At 47.7% G+C, this 19,500-nt stretch overlaps 1 protein-coding gene and 1 pseudogene across 4 annotated transcripts in view; one reads left to right on the forward strand and one right to left on the reverse strand.

Annotated features, from left to right (window-relative positions):
* The window catches only part of CHST7 (carbohydrate sulfotransferase 7), a 79,288-nt gene that overhangs the window by 12,719 nt on the left and 47,069 nt on the right, over positions 1–19,500 (forward strand). For 2 of the 4 annotated variants that reach the window (XR_010132606.1, XR_010132607.1), the window contains one exon: positions 5,190–5,282. Coding sequence is in view for 2 of the 4 variants with exons in the window: in XM_055375654.2 (XP_055231629.1) it covers positions 15,836–17,296 (1,461 nt within the window). In the remaining 2 variants the exon portion in view is untranslated. Of the gene's footprint in view, positions 1–5,189; positions 5,283–15,575; positions 17,328–19,500 lie in introns of those variants that run through there. The other 2 variants (XM_055375654.2, XM_019018918.4) reach the window with 2 other exon arrangements.
* On the reverse strand, positions 3,584–4,495 carry LOC101153983 (proliferation marker protein Ki-67-like; annotated as a pseudogene).

Consider the following 19,500-nt stretch of genomic DNA (forward strand, 5'->3'; position numbering starts at 1 on the left):
TTTTGTATTTTTAGTGGAAACGGGGTTTCACCATGTTGGCCAGGCTGGTCTCGAACTCGTGACCTCAGGTGATCCACCTGCCTCGGCCTCTCAAAGTGCTGAGATTACAGGCATAAGCCACCATGCCCAGCCTGGAGATGATATTTAAGAGTGAATAATGTAAACTTGTTGGGAGAAGCCATGGGAATTGAAAATCTCAGGTGGTTGAGTACAAGAAGAGGGGGCCCAACATGGAACCTTGGATTCCCAATATTTTAGGTTAGGTAGAGGCTATGAAGAGGATTAAGGAGGAGCAAGAAATGAAGCCATGTTTAAGTACGAAAGATGGTGAGAAACTCCTCTCACAGCACAACTTGTATACTCATGGGAGATGGAGTGGTATACAGTGATATCCTAACAATCTCTCTAGAGTAATCCTTGCCCCACTTTGACCAGAGCTTGGAAGCCTGTCCAGTCTTCACATTAGAAAGTCAACATTTTAAGAATGTGAAGAAGTAAGAGTGTTATAAAAGATGCCTGACCTACACCATGTAATTAATTTTCCTTTTTGTTAAGAAAATGTTGAAATTAACAAACGTGGCTGGGGGCGGTGGTGCACGCCTGTAATCCCAGCACTTTGGGAAGCTAAGGCAGGAGGATAGCTTAAGCCCAGGAGTTCAAGACCAGCCTGGGCAACATAGTGAGACCCGCATCTCTACAAAAATAAACAAAATTAGCCGGGTGTGTTGGCACATGCCTGTGGTCCCAGCTACTTGGGAGGCTGAGGTGGGAGGATCACTTGAGCCCCAGAGATTGGGGGCTGCAGTGAGCTATGATTGCCGCCACTGTACTCCAGTCTGGGCATCAGAATGAGTACCCATCTCTTAAAAAAAAAATACTAAAACTAAGTTCTATTACAATTTATGTTTTATTTCTCATAAAATAAATTATACATATTATCACAAGGAAGAAAAATGTGTAAAATTAGAAAAAATTCCTGTGAGAAGCCACTCTTTGCCCAGAAAATATGTTTGTTTATTGATTTATGTTTTTATTAGAAAACTCAAAAGGACCTGGTAAGTGTTCTGCCACTGGATTTCAACAGGAAATCACCATTTCTGCCCTCTGGGAGGTAGTAAAAAAGATTGGAATACCTCGTCTTTTGAAGAGGTCAGGAAGTGTGGCAGATGCTGTCCAGATTCTCCTTCTGGAATAAAGGAAGTATTCTCCAGCTGCTGGGAGCGGTGCCCACAGAAAACCCTCAGCTGTCAGCAACCTCAGTGATTGCCTTGGCTAAAAAGAGCTGCCTCACCCAAAGTTGCATCCTTCTAGGGGTCAGCCTGCATCTAATAGCTGAAAAACAGGGGGCCCAGCCCTCTCCCCTCAACAAGCGACAACTCCGAATAACCACCTCATCTTCAAAGATCACCATGTGGTAGACCAAGAGAGACAATGTTGGGGTTGTGCTGCCACCTGACTTGCCCCTCTGCCCAATCCTACATCCTTCCCTTCCCTTCAATAGATGTTGATCTCAAGGGCCCTCTCTAATAAATCTCCTGGGTGCAGAGTTTGAAATCAGCCTAGCCAACATGGTGAAACCCCATCTCTACTAAAAATACAAAAATTAACCAGGTGTGGTGGTGGGTGCCTATAATCCCAGCTACTTGGGAGGCTGAGGCAGGAGAATCACTCAAGCCTGGGAGGCGGAGGTTTCAGTGAGCAGAGATCGTGCCATTGCACTCCAGCCTGGGTGACAGAGCGAGACTCCATCTCAAAAAAAAAAAAAAAAAAAAAACAAAAAGATATCCTGGGTGCTAATCTCCAACTCAGAGTCTGCTTCCCAGAGAACTCAACCTATAATGTGAGTGAAATCACAGGGCTTGGACAAGGCTTGCAGGCAAACCCTATATCCATCCACCTTTTCATCCATTAGAGCTCAGAAGCTTAAGGCAGCTTGGGCATTGGAAGTAGAGCCATGAATACCTGGGGTTTATTTTATTTTATTTTAAAATGTATCTTTCAGTAAATTTCATTCTTTTTGGTGTATAGTTCTACGAATTTTGACAAACTCACCAAGCCATGTAACTACTACCACAGTCACGATGCAGAAGAATTCTAATTCCCCCCAAAGAACTACCTAATGCTGTCCTGTTATGGTTGATTCCTCTACTCTGTGCTTAATCCCTGGAAAGACTAATCTGTTCTCTGTCAATATACTTATGCATATTCCAGAATGTCATATAAATGGAATAATACAGAATGTAGACTTTTGAGCCGGCTTCTTTCTCACAGAATAATGTATTTGAGATTCAGCCACACGTGTCATTGTGTGTATCAATAGTCTGTTCCTTTTTATTGCTGAGTAGCGTTCCATTGTATGGTTGATCACAATTGGTTTCTCCATTCACCAGTTGCTTCCAATTTTTAGCAATTACGACTAAAGCTGCTATCAACATTTGCATATAGGATTTTGTGTGAACATAAGTTTTCATTTCTTTTAAGGAAATATGTAGGCATGGAATTGGTGGAACATGTGGTAAATATATTTTTAACTTTATTTTAAAAACCTGCCAAACTGTTTTTCCAAAGTGGCTGAACCATTTTTGCATTCCCACTAGCAATGTATGAATGTTCCAGTTGTTCTACAGCCTGGCCAGCAACTGGTATTGTCAGTTTTTTTAAGCCATTGTAATAGGTGCATCAGTGGTATTTCATTATGGCTTTAATTTGCATTTTACTGTTGATGTTCAGCAGCTTGTTCATTTCCTTATAGACATCTGCATATCTTCTTTGGTGAAATGGCTGTTCAAATATTTTGCCCTTTTTGTTTGTTTATCACAAAACTAACTTTATTACATTTTTCCCAGTTAGATTTCTTTGTTAAATGTCTTCACTGTCCCGGTGACTTCTGGTTCTTATTTTCTTGATGCACACAATGTCCTCAGCCTTCTTTTTTTGTTGTTGTTTTTTTGAGATGGAGTCTCGCTCTGTTGCCCAGGCTGGAGTGCAGTGGTGCGATCTCGGCTCACTGCAAGCTCCGCCTCCCGGGTTCACGCCATTCTCCTGCCTCAGCCTTCCAAGTAGCTGGGATTACAGGCGCCCGCCACCACGCCCAGCTGATTTTTTGTATTTTTAGTACAGACGTGGTTTCACCATGTTAGCCAGGATGGTCTCGATCTCCTGACCTCGTGATCCGCCCACCTCAGCCTCCCAAAGTGCTGGGATTACAGGCGTGAGCCACCGCACCCAGCCCTCAGCCTTCTTTGGATTTTCTGCACGCCTCTTGACATTCCACGTTACTCTGTGCATATTCACTCTCCAAAGTGCTTGCTGCAGACTGGCTTTTCATCTTTCTTGCTCTCAAACACATGGAGTCTGAATTTCCTGCTTCTCCTTTCCCTTCCTGATTCTGCACGAGAACCCCCGCACTCTTCTGCCCTCTGCTCTCCTCTGCCACTTTAGGCTGGGAGCTCTTATTCCGTCTAACAGACCTCAAGCACCTTTTGTTTTCACTGACTTTGCCCCTAGGTATGGGTTTCTGGGCTCCATCATCTGGATTTTGAATGTCCATGTCTTGGGAGGTCTTCATGGGCTTGTTTTCATTTCAGTTTATTTGAATTCTTTCTGCTAATACAGTGACCTTAGTTATTTGCTGTTCTACATCAGTCTTATTTTGGCATCTGGAGAGCAGGGACATTCCCTTATTTTCAGGGACTGAGTCTTGTAATTCGTATTCCTCTTTGTTGGTTTTCATGTTATTGCTGTTCAGATCTTCTGCAGGTTCAATTCTTTATGCAGAAGTCCTCAGACTTCTCTTCATGATGACCAAGGGTTCGGGTGATTTGCCTCTCACCCTGGGAGCAACCCTCTCTGCTTCTTGCTGGCTGGCAGCTCCTCTATGATTTCCTCTGGTGCAGGCATGCGGTGCAGCCTCTTGGTTCCTGTGACACTTCCATCTTTTCCACATCCCCTCTTGAAGGGCAGTGGGGGCAGGGAGGTGTTGCTTTTGCTTTGTGATTTTACAGTCTCTGGTGCCTACCAGGTCTCCCACGGGTTCTACTTTAGGGGCCTGAAGAACTCTTCTGGATATTTTTAGAGGTTTTCCACTGTCAGGTGCTTGCTTTGGAGCACTTGTAAAGCTATCAGCACCATTTGCCAGGTCCTCAGTGTGACCTGGTGTTTGAGAGAGCTCTTGGAAGCTGGCCAGATCTTCTAGGGGTTGGGCCTTTTCCTTGGGCACTCTTGGCAATCTCCTGCTGCCAGTTACATTTTCTGGGTCCAGCTTCTGCTTTGCAGGTTGCTTAAATGCTTTCATGCCTTTGCCCTCACCTGCTGGTTCTTTATTGGTGTGCGTGGTCTCCCCTGATGTTTGTGTGAGCTTGCCGACTGCTAACAGCTCTTCTTTCACTTCTACTTTCTGGCCACAAGCCCTGGGCCATTTCTTTGAGCTTGTTGCAGTGTCTACTAGTTCTGGTGGTGATTTGCAGGGTATTTTGGTGGTTTTGTCATGAGTCATTGATTCTTCAGTATGACCTGGTGCTGGGTCTTTGAAGCCGGCCAGGTCTTCTAGGGCTTGGGCCTTTTCCCTGGGTGCTCTTGGCCATCTCCTGCTGCCACTTACACTTGCTGCTGGAGCCAGTGTCTGCTTTGCAGATTCCTTAAATGCTCTGATGCCTTTATCTTCACCTACTGGTCCTTTGCTTCCACGGTTTATTGCCCATTTTTATATTGGATTGTTTGTTTCCTCATTGTTTGGAGAGCTCTTTGTATATTCTGGATACAAGTCCTTTGTTAGATATGTTATTTATAAATAGTTTCTCCCAGTATATTGTTTTTTCATCCTCTTAGCATCTTTTGCAGAGCAACGGCTCATAATTTTCATGAAGTCCAACTTATCAAATTTTTCTGTTATGGATAGTGCTTTTGGTGTCATATCTAAGAATTATTGGCCTAACACCAGAAAACAAAGACTTTCTTCTGTGTTTTCTTCTAAAGGTTATACATCTTATATTTAGGTCTATGATTGATTTTTTTTTTTTTAAACAGGATGTCGCTCTGTCACCCAGGCTGGAGTGCAGTGGTGCGATCACTGCTGACTGCAACCTCCGCCTCCCAGGCTCAAGCCATCCTCCCACCTCAGCCTCCCAAGTAGCTCCCAGGCATGTGCCACCATGCCTGGCTAATTTTGTTTTTAATTTTGTTTTTTGTAGAGACAGAGTTTCACCATGTTGCCCAGACTGGTCTCAAACACCTGGATTCAAGCAATCCACTCGCCTTGGCCTCCCAAAGTGCTGGGATTACAGGTATGAGTCACCAGGCCCAGCCAGGTCTATGATTAATTTTAAGTGAATTTTTGTAAAAAGTATGGGTAAATTTCTGCACTCTGTATTCTATTACATTGACCTACGTATCCATCCTTGCATCAATACCACACTGTCTTGAGTACTGTGGCTTTATAGTAAGTCTCAAAATTAAGTAGCATGAATCTTCCAATTTTGTTCTTATTTTTAAAAAATGTTTTGAATATTCTAATTTCTTTGCCTCTCCATGTAAATTTTAGAGTCACCATGCTGATATCTATAAACAATCCTGCTGGGATTTGGACTGGAATTGTGTTGAATCTATAGATAAATTTTTAGAGTATTGACATCTTCACAATATTGAGTCTTCCAATCCATGAACACAGTTCTCCATACATTTCTAAATCTCCATATATTTAGCTCTCTTTTATTTCCTTCATCATTGTTTCGTAGTTTTCAGCACATAGATCCAGGACATATTTGTGAAATGTACACCTAAGTATTTCATTTTTCTGGTTTTATTTTATTTTATTTTATTTTATTTTTAGATTGAATCTTGCTCTGTTGCCCAGGCTGGAGTGCGGTGGCACGACCTCAGCTCACTGAAACCTCTGCCTCCTGGGTTTAAGCGATTCTCGTGCCTCAGCCTCCTGAGTAGCTGGGATTACAGGCGCCTGCCACTACGCCTGGCTAATTTTTGTATTTTTAGTAGAAACAGAGTTTCACCACGTTGCCCAGGCTGGTCTTGAATTCCTGACCGCAAGTGATCCGGCTGCCTTGGCCTCCCAAAGTGCTGGGATTACAGGCGTGAGCCGCTGCACCTGGCCTTCTTTGGTATTATTGTAAATAGTACTTGTGCTGAGAAGAATGATGGCCCCTAAAGATATCCATGTCCTGATCCTTGGAACCTCTGTTTATGTTATCTTACATAAATGGTGGCTCTCACAGATAGGTCAAGTCAATATCATGAAGATGTCAATTCTCCTTCCTATGTTATGTTATAAACTTACCAACTTTCAGTAAGAATACCAATAAGCTTTTATTCTGGACCTAAACAAGTTGATACTAAAGTTCACGTGAAAAAATAAATATGCAAGAATAGCTACATGTTCTAAGTTTCTTGAACCCATCATGTTCCATTTCCACCTCATTCAGTCAGGTCCTTCTCCACCTTCAGATCTCTGCTCAAGCATCCCCTGTGGGAAGTCTTTACTACACACACACACACACACACAGAGAAGACAGAGAGAGAGAGAGAGTGAGAGAGAGACAGAGAGAGAGAGAGAGAGAGTGTGTGTGGGCAGATGTTTTTCTGAGTCTCGCTCTGTTGCCCAGTCTGGAGTGCGGTGGCACGATCTCAGCTCACTGCAACCTCTGCCTCCCAGGTTGAAGCAATTCTCCTGCCTCAGCCTCCCGAGTAGCTGGGACTACAGGCGCCCGCCACCACACCGGGCAAATTTGTATCTTTTAGTAGAGACAGGGTTTCACCATGTTGGCCAGGCTGGTCTCGAACTCCTGACCTCAAGTGATCTACCCACCTTGGCCTCCCAAAGTGCTGGGATTACAGGCGTGAGCCACTGCGCCCAGCCCTGGGGCAGACCTTTATGTTATACACTCTCACAGAACTGTGTTCCTCTCCTTCAAACACTTGGTTCAGTTTGGGGTTATTCACACATTAGGAGACTGATTTGGTTAAAGTTGGTCTCCTCTCTTAGGCTGGAAGGGACAACAGGGTCAGGGACTGTTTTGCTCATCGTGTACCTCCTCTGCCCAGCACAACCCCAGATACGTGATTGCACTTGATACATATTTTTGAATAAATATTTGAATACATAAGAAAAAGTCTGGTCTCTAGGTCCATTGTTTTGAAAGTAGTAAAGATGTGATTTTAGCACCCCTGTTTATAATGTTGGAAACCTCATGAAAAACAGAAAAGGAGATTGTAGAGGTAGATTAGAGCCAGACTGTGAAAATCCTTAGAAGGCATGCTGGCCAGGAGCAGTGGCTCACACCTGTAATCCCCACGCTTTGAGAGGCCAAGGCAGGAGAATCGCTTGAGCTTAGGAGTTTGAGACCAGCCTGGGCAACATAGTGAGACCCCATCTCCACAAAATATTAAAAAATTAGCCAGGCCTGGTGACACACACCTGTGGTCCCAGCTACTCAGGAGGCTGAGGTGAGAAGATCCTTTGAGCCTGGGAGGTTGAGGCTTTAGTGAGCCATGATCATACCCCTGCACTCCAGCCTGGGTGACAGAGCAAGATCCTGTCAGAGAGAGAGAGAGAGAAGGAGAGAGAGAGAGAGAGAGAGAGAGAGAGGATAGCAGAAAAAACGAATCAAAAGAAATCTTTTTTTCTTTTTCTCAGTCTAAAATGCTAGTCTTATTTTTTTCTCAGCCAAGCAGGCAGATTCTGCCTTCCCAATCTCTATTCATCTTTTTCTTTCCAACTGCCATCTATTTCAAATTCTCTGCTCTTTCATTCTGTCCCAATAGGTCTTCCTCTCTCAATCCCAATCCATGGGATCCCAGCAAGACTATTTTTGGAAAGTCATTTCTGCTAACGTTACTTACTCCCTCAATACAAATCATCAGTAGTTTGCTATCGAAGCTCAAATGTAAAGTGCTTCTTCCCAGCAGTCAATCAGACAACAAATGCTTGCTGAGCACCTACTATGTGCTTGACACCATGATAAGGTCTGGCATTCAAGACCTCTAACAACATAATTTTCAAACCTTAATGATTTGTATCATTATCCAAAGACCAATTGGAAGCCAAGACAGATTCTGAGCAGAGAAATGGCATTGACCGAAATCTATCACTGATTAAAAATTAGGCCGGGTGCAGTGGCTCATGCCTTTAATCTCAGCACTTTGGAAGGTCGAAACAGGCAGACCGCTTGAGCCCAGGAGTTCAAGACCAGCCTGGGCCACATGGTGAAATCCTGTCTCTACAAAAAAAGTAGCCAGGCGTGGTGGTGCGCGCCTGTAATCCCAGCTACTCGGGAGGCTGAGGAGAGAGGATCACTTGAGCCTGAGAGGCAGAGGTTTCAGTGAGCTGAGATCACACCACTGCACTCCATGCTTGGCGACAGAGTGAGTCACAGTCTCAAAAAAAAAAAATTAAAAGAGGGCAAAATAGAAACAGAGACTGGCTAGGCAGTTTCTACAGTGCTCTAGGGGACAGTTGGTCCTCTGAGCTAGGGTAGTAGCAATGGCAATGAAGATAAGTGAATGATTTGAAAGGACATTTAGGAGGTAAAACCCACCTGACTTGGTGATAGATTGGATTGAAGAAGAGGGACTGAGGAAGAGGGAGATACCCAGAACGGCTCCTAAGTTTCTGACTGCATAATAGAATAGATAGTTTTATCATTCACATATTAAAATTGATATGCCATTGAGGCAACCAAGAGGGAATGTCAAGTGGGCAACTGGATTTCTAGGTGTGGAGCCCCAAGGAGAGGCTGGGGCTGGACATGTCAATTTGGAGTCATTGAAGAGATCATAGAGTGAAAAGGAAGAGGGCCTGGGGAATCAGCTTCCCACAGCAGCAACAATGTACCGACTCATAAGACTTAAAGCTTACTCTATGGGATACACTGTTCTGGGATTATACATACACACACACACACACACACACACACCACACCCAGTCATGCATTGTTTAATGATGGGGATGCATTCCAAGGAATGCGTTGTTAGGCGATTTCATCATTGTGCAAACATCATAAAGTGTACTTACATAAACCTAGATGGGATAGCCTATTACACACCTAGGCTATATGTACAGCATGTTACTGTACTGAATACTGTAGACAGTTGTAACATGAGATCGTATTTGCGCATCTAAACATATCATCTAATCATAGAAAAGGTACAATAAAAATAAGGTATTAGAATCTTATGGGACCTCCCTTGTATATGCAGCTCATCACTGACAAAACATCAGGTGGCACATGACTGCATATATTTATATACATATAATTTAATTCTTACAACAACCCTGCGGGATAGGGGAGGATAGGTACTATTAGAACTAATGTTTGATAAATGAGGCACAGAGAGGTTCACTTACTTGCCCAAGGCCATAGAGCTGAAGTGGTGGAGCTGGCCTATGAACTTGGGTGGCCTCACTCCAAAGGATAAAGGATATCAACTTGGGTGGCCTGACTCCAAAGGTCAATCTCTCAAATGCTATGCTCTGAAGGTGTAGCTATGAACTAGGAGAACAGTTCACATGTGATGTCATAGAAGTTGGCAGAAGAGATGATTTGAAGGTGGGAACTGTCAACAGTGTTAAATGTTATTGATACATATGTACACTTACAATGTGTCAGTTAAAAATGTTATTGAAAGGTCAAGTAAGGTGAGCCATGAAAGTGTCCTGGATTCAGTAACATGGCCCCAGGCATGGTGGCTCACATTTGTTATCCCAGCAATTTGAGAGGCCAACATAGGAGGACTGCTTGAGCCCAGGAATTGGAGACCAGGCTCGAATACATAGGAAGACTCCGTATCTACACAAATTAAAAATAAAAAAGTTATCTGGGAGTGGTGGTGTGAATCTGTGATCCTAGCTAAACTCAAAAAAAAAAAAACCCATGGAAGCCATTGATAAGCTTAGAAAGAACTGATGATGTGGCAATATGGGGGCAGAACTCAGATTGGAGTGTGCTGAGGAATTGTTCCTGGACCAAGCCGAGGGTCGGACTGCTTATTCTCTCAGCCCAATTACAAGATGCAGGTGAACTGGGGAAGAAGAGAGTTTTTATTTCTGTAACCAGGTGCAGGGAGAAGGCCTGGAAATTATCACCAGACCAACTCAAAATTACAAAGTTTTCCAGAGCTTACATACCTTCTAAGCTACATGTCTACGTGTAAGTGTGCATTCATCTAAAGACATAAGTGATTAACTTCTTCTAATCTATAACTAAGGTCTGAGTCCTGAAGACCTTCCTCTGGAGCCTCAGTAAATTTACTTAATCTAAATGGATCCAGGTGCTGGGGTGATTGCCCTTATCTTATCTCCTGCTAAATCATGGAGGTTTGGGGAGTTCCTTCAGACCACTAATAACATGTGCTTAATCTTTTTAAATTTTATTTTATTTTTTTGAGACACAGTCTCACTCATTGCCCAGGCTGGAGTGCAGTGGCTCAATCTCGGCTCACTGCAACCTCTGCCTTCCAGGTTCAAGTGATTCTCCTGCCTCAGCCTCCCAAGTAGCTGGGATTACAGGTGCATGCCACGCCCGGCTAATTTTTGTATTTTTAGTAGAGACGAGTTTTCACCATGTTGGCCAAGCTGGTCTCGAACTCCTGACCTCAAGTGATCTGCCTGCCTCGGCCTCCCAAAGTGCTGGGATTACAGGCATGAACCACTGCACCCAGAGAAACTTGTTTAATCTTAAATGGGTCCTGTTAAGAACTCCTTCCTTCTCTTGTCACGCTTCAAGGCCCAGGAAAGACCTAGGCAAAACTCTTGGTGTGCTTTTATTACCTTCCAGCCTTTGTATAAGGGCACTGGCTCTCTTAGCTTTTAATAGTTAGCTTAACCACTCAGTCAGTGCTGAAACAGTTGTTAGGGAGGCCTGCCTGTTCAGCCGTTAGGGAGACCTGGCCTGCCACAGAATGAGTAGGAGATGAGAGCACAGACAGAACTAGTATAGACAGCTCTACTAAGAAGCTGGGCTGTGAGGAGTGGGTAGAGAAACCAGTGGCAACAGGACAAGGGTAGGAGAAGGGCAGGGTGAGGGTACCTGGCAGAAAGACGCAACAGCGGGCTGGAATCTGGCCAGGTTCTGCCTTCAAGCTGTTAACCTTGGACTGGGGCTGTGGCCTGAAGGAAGGGGTACTTATTTGAATGGGGTCAGCCCCCTTGCAATTCATCTGTCTGGAGGGGGCACTTTCTGATTCTCACAAGGGTACTGTATGTGTTAGCAGCAGCTATGCTAAAGGAGGATGCAAATAAATGGGACTTTAAAGAGAGAGAGCGAGAGGAAGAAACAGAGAAAGAGATCAAACTGTTTAATTTTCACATCAGTGGAAATAATCTGGTTGAGAGGGTGTAGTTGAATAGGGAGGAGAAATGGTGATTGATAGGAGGGACCGGGACCTACTCTATTGTACCATTCACTCTATTGTGAAAAATGGATAGCAGATCTAGTAACTTAGGTGTGATAGAAATCACTTAATGGAAAACAACTTTAATTCTGATTGAGTTTTCCTTCTGCTAGGATGACAGACCATTGATTGACCTTATTAATTCCTAGGGTTCCTCTGCTCCCAAGGTTGTACTCTTGATCTGGGGTCTTAGAATCATTGGGTTTTTGGCTCACCTAGTTGCCCTGAGATGTCTCCGTCACTGTCACTTGACCCTTCTGCTGCTTCCAAGCTATGCCTGGGGCCCAGGAAGGTTTGGCACAGTGCCCCTGATCATCTTTGTCAAGCTGAAACATGTGGCCACTTCTCTTTGACTTCTGCTCTGCCCTGACACATTGCCAGGAAAAAGAGTTCAGGTGCCCTGGGCTGCAGGATCCATAGACTTCTCTCTCCCTTTGCCCACTCCTCCTAGCCTAGGGAAAATGTCTCAGTGCGGTTGGGGGCACTAGAGTGGCTGCTCTTTCTTTTGCTTCTCCAAAACATTTCGTCTAAGCCCTCACGCCTTCTTTATATCAGCTAGCTTTTGCTACAAAACAAACCCCTAAAACTTACATCTATTATTTCTCACAATTTGGTGGGTCAGCTCAGTTACGGCAGGAAGGTGTAGCATCTTTCTACTCTAAGTGTGGTCCTCAGACCAGGAGCATCAGAAGCACCCAGGAGCTTATTAGAAATGTAGTCTCAGGACCCAGTGCAGTGGCTCATGCCTGTAATCCCAGCAATTTGGGAGGACGAGGCAAGAGGATTGCTTGAGGCCAGGAGTCCAAGACCAGCCTGGGCAACATAGCAAGACCCTACAATTTTTTTTTTGAGATGGAGTCTCACTCTGTCACCCAGGCTGGAGTGCAGTGGCATGATCTTGGCTCACTGCAACCTCTGCCTCCCGGGTTCAAGTGATTCTTCTGCCTCAGCCTCCCGAGTAGCTGGGACTACAGGCATGTGCCACCACACCTGGCTAATTTTTGTATTTTTAGTATAGATGGGGTTTCACCATATTGGCCAGGCTGGTCTCCAACTCCTGACCTCGTGATCCGCCTGCCTCGGCCTCCCAAAGTGCTGGGATTACAGGCGTGAGCCACCGCGCCCAGCCTAAAAAAAATTTTTTTTTTAATTAGCCAGGCATGAGAAGGATTGCTTGAACCCAGGAAGTTGAAGCTGCAGTGAGCTATGATCACGCCACTGCACTCCAGTCTTCCACCAGCCTGGGTGACAGAGGGAGAGAAGACCCTGTCTATTTAAAAAAAGAAGAAGAAGAAGAAAGAAGAAAGAAGAAGGAGAAGAAGAAAGAAAAGAAATGTAGTCTCTCTGGCCCCATCCTAGGTGTAATGAATCATTTTCTGCTTTTTTTTTTTTTTTTGAGATGAGGTCTCACTCTGTCACCCAGGTTGGAGTGCAGTGGCATGACCTCGGCTCACTACAATCTCCACCTCCTGGGCTCAAGTGATCCTCCCGCCTCAGCCTTCCAAGTAGTTGGGACTACAGGTGCACGCCACCATGCTTGGTTAACTTTTTTTGTATTTTTGGTAGAGACGGGGTTTCACCATGTTGCCCAGGCTGGTCTCGAACTCCTAGGCTCAGGATACCCACCCGCGTCGGCCTCCCAAAGCGTTGGGATTACAGGTGTGAGCCACTGGGCCAGGCCCACTTTCTGCATTTTGACAGGAGTCTTCAAGCATTAAAGTTTGAGAAGCACTGGTCGAGGATCTCCTTTCTCACCTGTCTGGCGGTCAGCAGGCTTGTTTGTCTGGGGGGTGGGGGGCCTCAGCTGGGAGGGCTTATTTTCTGAGCCATGTTGCTAACCCAGGCTTCTTCATGAGCCGATCTCAGGGTTCCAAAGAGCAGGATGAGGGCAATTCCCACAGCAGGAGTATTTTTCAAACCTTTGCTGTGTCATGTTTGCTACTGTCCCACAGGCCAATGCAGGCCACATGGTCATCCCAGAGTCAGTATGGGAAGGCATTGCCCAAAGGCAAAACAGAGGAAGGGAATACTTTGTGGTTATTTAAAAAACCTATCATACTTTCCACTATCAGAGTTGAGGCTTTTGGAGCGGGGGGCGGGGGGGGGGGGGGGAAGCGGGAAACACCAGCAACTATTTGCATTCTGCCCAGCCACATCTCTCCCCTCACACCAGCACAGAGCCACCTACTTGCTTAAAAGATGAGAGGAGGCCAGGCACAGTAGCTCAGGCCTGTAATCCCAGCACAAGGCCGAAGTGGGGGGATCACTTGAGCCCACGAGTTCAAGACCAGCCTGGGCAACATACAGACCCCGGTCTCTACAAAAAACGAACAAACAAACAAAATTAGCTGGGTGTGGTCCACATGCCTGTGGTCTCAGCAGCTTGGGAGGCTGAGGTAGGAAGATCGCTTGGGCTTGAGAGGTTGAGGCTGCAGTGAGTGGTGATAGTGCCACCGCACTCCAGCCTGGGTGACAGAGCCAGACCCTGTCTCAAAATAAAGCTTTTTAAAAAAGCCAGAGAGGAGGGAAAAGTGAAAACAGAAGGGAAAGTTGTAGATTAATATTGTAAAATCATATCCTTGCTACAAACGAGATGCGTACAGAGGTCAATGCATATATGAGTTTGGTAGTGGAAAAGTGAGAGATCATCTAACATGGTTTCTTTATGAAGTAGGCAGTAAGGTCATGTGCTGAGAAGAGGTGGGTGGGGGAAGAGGGGTATCAGAAGTCTGAGGAGACTAGAGAAGGTTTGAAATCATCATAATGGAACTGGAGACTGGGAAGTGACATGAAGAACCTAAGATTTCAGCAACCATTTCAGGTTGATGATTATGAAGTTATCTTGATGCCGATCTGTTCTGTGGGCTCCCAAAGTGCTGAGATTACAGGCGTGAGCCACTGTGCCTGGCTCACACCTGTGGAGAAATGTTTTGCAGTGGTGTTTGCAGGCACAGAGAAAGCCAAAAGCAGGGTTTGGGGGATTTTGCTAGATGAGTAATGAAAAGGCAGAGGGCACGTGAGTTTAGCTTATTGGAGGGAGTGTTATTAAAATAATGGTATGGCATCTTTCAGCTGAATATGAAAAATTGAGAAGAAAGTGGGGGTGGTGGTCAAAAAGTGGAGGTTGGAGAATAGGGAAGATTTGAACAACTGGCTGGAAGAAGAGGGGACTTGTGGAAAGAAAACGAAATGCTTGAGTCAGTGGTTTCACAGGTGGAGTAGCTTCCGTGATGGAAAAGACCAGTGGAGAGCATTGCGTATGTTCTCACTCTTCCAATTTGAACACCTTCCCTGGTGGAGATAAGTAGATACGCTTTCTATGTTTTATTAACTTTACAACACCTTCCCCAAGCTGGTGAAAGGAAGCTCTCACTTCCTTATTCATTAGCCTGATGAAACAGAGCAAAATGTATCTTTTTTGGTTCTGTTTTGAATTTTAGTAACTCTAGTCTTCATCTGCCTGTTGGACTTCCTGTCTCTTTTTCATCTATCTTTGGGTACACATTTCTTCTTACGGGTCCTTTTAAACACCGAGCTCCTGAGAAAGGTCACCATTCTACCACTTTGATTCTGTAAATGTCTTTTGCTCATAGGTGTCAGAATAGGCTGGGTTATACTGTGGTAACAACCCCCAAATCTCGCAATCCCAGGAGGTACATGGGTACTAAGAATTATTCACATTTTACAAATGACCAAACCGGGCCCCAGAGTATCGGTAAAATGTGCAGAGCCCATCAGCTGGTGAAACCCTAAGGAACACAACACTTAGAATTTCACAAAGGCTAGACTTTATGAAATGTGCTGCGTGGATGCAGTAGTATCTCCAACCCCCCTGGACCGCTCTGCCACGTACAATCTTGTATCTTTCAGTCTGGAACTCAGTAACACCCACTCCAGGGCTGATGGGGGCGCTGGATGTATAGTGGCGAGTGGTTATCTGCCTAGGATAGCGATGGCTAGGCAGGGGACATAAAACAGAAGAGGCAGTGGCCTTCTCCGGGTGGGGTCTATGGCCCTTTACTGGGTACATTCTGTACACACAGGCCCCTCCTTTGCCTGAAGTCATTGATGAAGACTTCATTACGGAGGGTTTGGGGAAAGGTGGGGGTCTGGCTGGGTAAGCCGGCGTCCCAGCCCCGCTACAGCCCCGCCCAGATCTGGCAGAGCCGTGGGCGAACCCAGGCGGGCAGAAAGGCGGGGCGGGCGGCTGCCAAGCCCGCCAATAGGCGGCTCTCCGGCTGCTGAGCCGAGAGGGCAGGGGCGCCGTCAGTAGCACCACCGCCTTCCAAGTTTCCCCTTGTGGATGCGCGGCCCCGCGGCTCTGCTCCTCCCGGCGCAGAGGGGCCGGGAGAGGCCACAGGAGCGGACCTGGGACGGGATTTCTGAGGAACGGGAGAAGACTGGCGCCCGACCCGCTCTGGAGGGTCGGTGAACGATGAAGGGCCGGCGGCGGCGACGCCGAGAGTACTGCAAGTTCGCGCTGCTGTTGGTGCTGTACACGCTGGTGCTGTTGCTCGTCCCCTCCGTATTGGACGGCGGCCGCGACGGGGACAAGGGCGCCGAGCACTGCCCCGGCCTGCAGCGCAGCCTGGGAGTGTGGAGCCTGGAGGCGGCGGCGGCCGGCGAACGCGAGCAGGGCGCGGAGGCGCGGGCCGCCGAGGAAGGGGGCGCGAACCAGTCCCCTCGGTTCCCAAGCAACCTCAGCGGCGCTGTCGGGGAGGCAGTGTCTCGCGAGAAGCAGCACATCTACGTGCATGCTACCTGGCGCACTGGCTCGTCCTTCCTGGGCGAACTCTTTAACCAGCACCCGGACGTTTTCTACTTGTATGAGCCCATGTGGCATCTATGGCAGGCGCTGTATCCGGGCGACGCCGAGAGCTTGCAGGGCGCGCTGCGCGACATGCTGCGTTCGCTCTTCCGCTGCGACTTCTCCGTGCTGCGGCTGTACGCGCCGCCGGGGGACCCCGCTGCGCGCGCCCCGGACACGGCCAATCTTACCACGGCCGCCCTCTTCCGCTGGCGGACTAACAAGGTCATCTGCTCGCCGCCACTGTGTCCTGGCGCACCCCGTGCCCGGGCCGAGGTGGGCCTCGTCGAGGACACCGCCTGCGAGCGCAGCTGCCCACCCGTGGCGATACGCGCCCTGGAGGCCGAGTGCCGAAAGTACCCGGTGGTGGTCATCAAGGACGTGCGCCTGCTCGATCTGGGCGTGCTGGTGCCCCTGTTGCGTGACCCAGGCCTCAACCTGAAGGTGGTGCAGCTTTTCCGCGACCCGAGGGCGGTGCACAACTCGCGCCTCAAGTCTAGGCAGGGACTGCTGCGCGAGAGCATCCAGGTGCTGCGCACCCGCCAGAGGGGCGACCGCTTCCACCGTGTGCTGCTGGCGCACGGCGTGGGTGCTCGCCCCGGGGGCCAGTCTCGCGCGCTGCCCGCCGCGCCGCGCGCCGATTTCTTCCTGACCGGTGCGCTCGAGGTGATCTGCGAAGCCTGGCTGCGCGATCTGCTTTTCGCGCGCGGTGCGCCCGCCTGGCTGCGGCGCCGCTACCTGAGGCTGCGCTATGAGGACCTGGTGCGGCAGCCACGCGCCCAGCTGCGCCGCCTGCTGCGCTTCTCCGGGCTACGCGCGCTCGCAGCGCTCGATGCCTTCGCGCTCAACATGACTCGCGGCGCGGCCTACGGCGCCGACCGGCCCTTCCACCTGTCAGCGCGCGACGCCCGGGAGGCGGTGCACGCCTGGCGCGAGCGCCTGAGCCGAGAGCAGGTGCGCCAGGTGGAGGCCGCCTGCGCTCCAGCCATGCGTCTGCTCGCCTACCCTCGCAGCGGAGAGGAGGGCGACGCGGAGCAGCCCAGGGACGGGGAGACGCCGCTGGAGATGGATGCCGACGGCGCCACGTAGCCTCCCATCCCTGTCCCCGGCACGGATCCGGGTAAGGTGGCCCGGGGCAAGGCAGGGACCGGGACTGGTCTTCCGGGAGCCTGGAATGGCCTGGGGAGGGGGAAGTGTAGGGGGGAGGGTACCATGCTGGATCCCATTCTATCAGATCAGGTCCAAGAGGATGGGAAAGTCCTGCTTGTAGAATTTGGTAGATTCATCGGAATCTCCAGCTTAGCCTCGCGCCTCCTTAGAGGGAGATCCTGAGATGAGAGAGGATATTTAGGCGTGACTGAGGTGGAAGCCAGGTCTCTGCACTCCCATTCCCCTGTATGAAGTAGGAGGTTTCAGAGGGCTGAGGAGAGTAGAGAAGGTTTGAAACAGTCATAATGAGCCGTGAGACTGGGAATTGACATGTGGAGTATAGGATTTCGGAAACCATTTGAGGTTGATGATTATGGAGTTATCTTGATGCCAGTTTGTCCTGTGAGGAGACTTTGCAATGGTGTTTACAGGCACAGAGAAAGCCAAAAGCAGAGAGTTTGGTGGAAAGGCATTGATTCTAACCCTACCTATCCCTAATCTTCTGTTTCATGTTTCTTCTCTGTCTGTTTTATGCGCAGGCTCCAGGGCTTTTCTCCTGAATTTCCAAACATGCAGGCACAGTCCGGCGGCTCTTGCAACACTTCTTGCACATTGTGTGTCTCAGGCGCTTGTGTAGTGAATAGACTTGCTTTCCCCTGGCTCATGTGCGCCTCTCTGTCTCCCCTCCCCCTCCTTCCCTCTCTCATTTCCCCTCTCCCTGTCTTCCTCTTCCTCCCCCTTCCCCTCCTCCTCTCCCTTCCCCCTTCTCCCTGTAGCTGGCGTTTGCAGGATATTTGACCATATCCCATTCACATCAGGTCACAAAAGCTGCCTGGTCAGCTTCCTCTAGTGTCGACAAGACCTCAGGGTTGGGTGTCCCCCACTCCACCCCATCCGTTTGACAGATGGAGCCTTCAATTGGCAGTAGCAGTTTGTAACTGCAGGAGGAGCTTTGTGAAAAGACACTGCCCCCTCTTTTTTGTTTTTCCATTTTTGTTTTTTGTTTTTTTCTGTATATCTGAAGATGCTAAAGTGGGGCTTAAACAGTCTCAAAATGTGTTCTGTGTGGGTCAGTGTATGGCCTGAGGGAAGGGTTTGTTCTGCACAGTGCTGACCATAGGAGTCTACTTAGTGACATGGGAGTGTGTTTCCCCAAACTTTGTGTGAGTTGGAAGGGTGCCGCCTTCTGCACTGTGCAGTCAGTCCAGAGGAGGAGGAAAAGCAGTGCTGGGTGGGCGGAAGTGAGTTAAGTTTCCATTCATTATTTTATAGTGTAATTCAGCATTCCCCTGAGATGAAGCTCTGAGGACAAACGTTGAAGATATTAATGAAGAGGGATTTTGTTGTTGTTACAGAACCAGGGTTTCAGAGTGATTTCAGAAGCTGGCTAACTAATTTTTCTCCCAGTAATCAAATGGTTTTCTTAGTCAGTTTCTGAAATTGCTAGGAAGTCTGTGTTCTTTCCTGATTTCCAGAGTGGTGGAAGGTAAGGCACAGGGTGACTTGTCACATCTTAACAAAAACATCCTTTCATCTGCTGCTCCTGTATTTACAGGTGTAACAGTAATTGTCCCTAACCCTTCTTCACAGGCCTGAGGGAACTCCTCCCCTGGGCGGAATGCTGTGCATTTTATGGCTTTAAGACATGACAATCTCCCAGAAACTTTTGCTTTTTTTTTTTTTTTTCCATTTTTACTAACATCTATTTGAGTACTGGCTGGGGTGAAGCATTAAAGAGAATAGAGAGGAGGGTAGAGGACAGTCTTTGCCCTCTAGGAAGTTAGAGTCTGTGTGGGTGACAGTGACTGTGAGGGAAGACACTGGTGTTGCTGTTTGGAAGGCCGATGGGGCTTCCTTTGCAGGGCTGCAGGGACATCTGGGAGCAAGCTTTAGGCTCTTCCAGACTTTAGTGACTGAGTCCTTCCTCCCGCATTGGGCACTTAACCACCAATCAGTGGGTTGATTACAATGCTTGTATTCTTGGTTCCTAGGAAGATAACGTTACTGCCGACTCACTAATGGGTTTTCCAAAAATTTGTCACACTCTATTCTAGAGAAGGGAGGAGAAGAGAAGGGGAGGGATCCTTACTGAAGGGCTATGTGTCTTGCACTGAGTTAGGCATTGTACATATATCATTATTTAT

This window comes from Gorilla gorilla, chromosome X, assembly GCF_029281585.2.
Source record: "Gorilla gorilla gorilla isolate KB3781 chromosome X, NHGRI_mGorGor1-v2.1_pri, whole genome shotgun sequence".
NCBI lineage: Eukaryota > Metazoa > Chordata > Mammalia > Primates > Hominidae > Gorilla > Gorilla gorilla.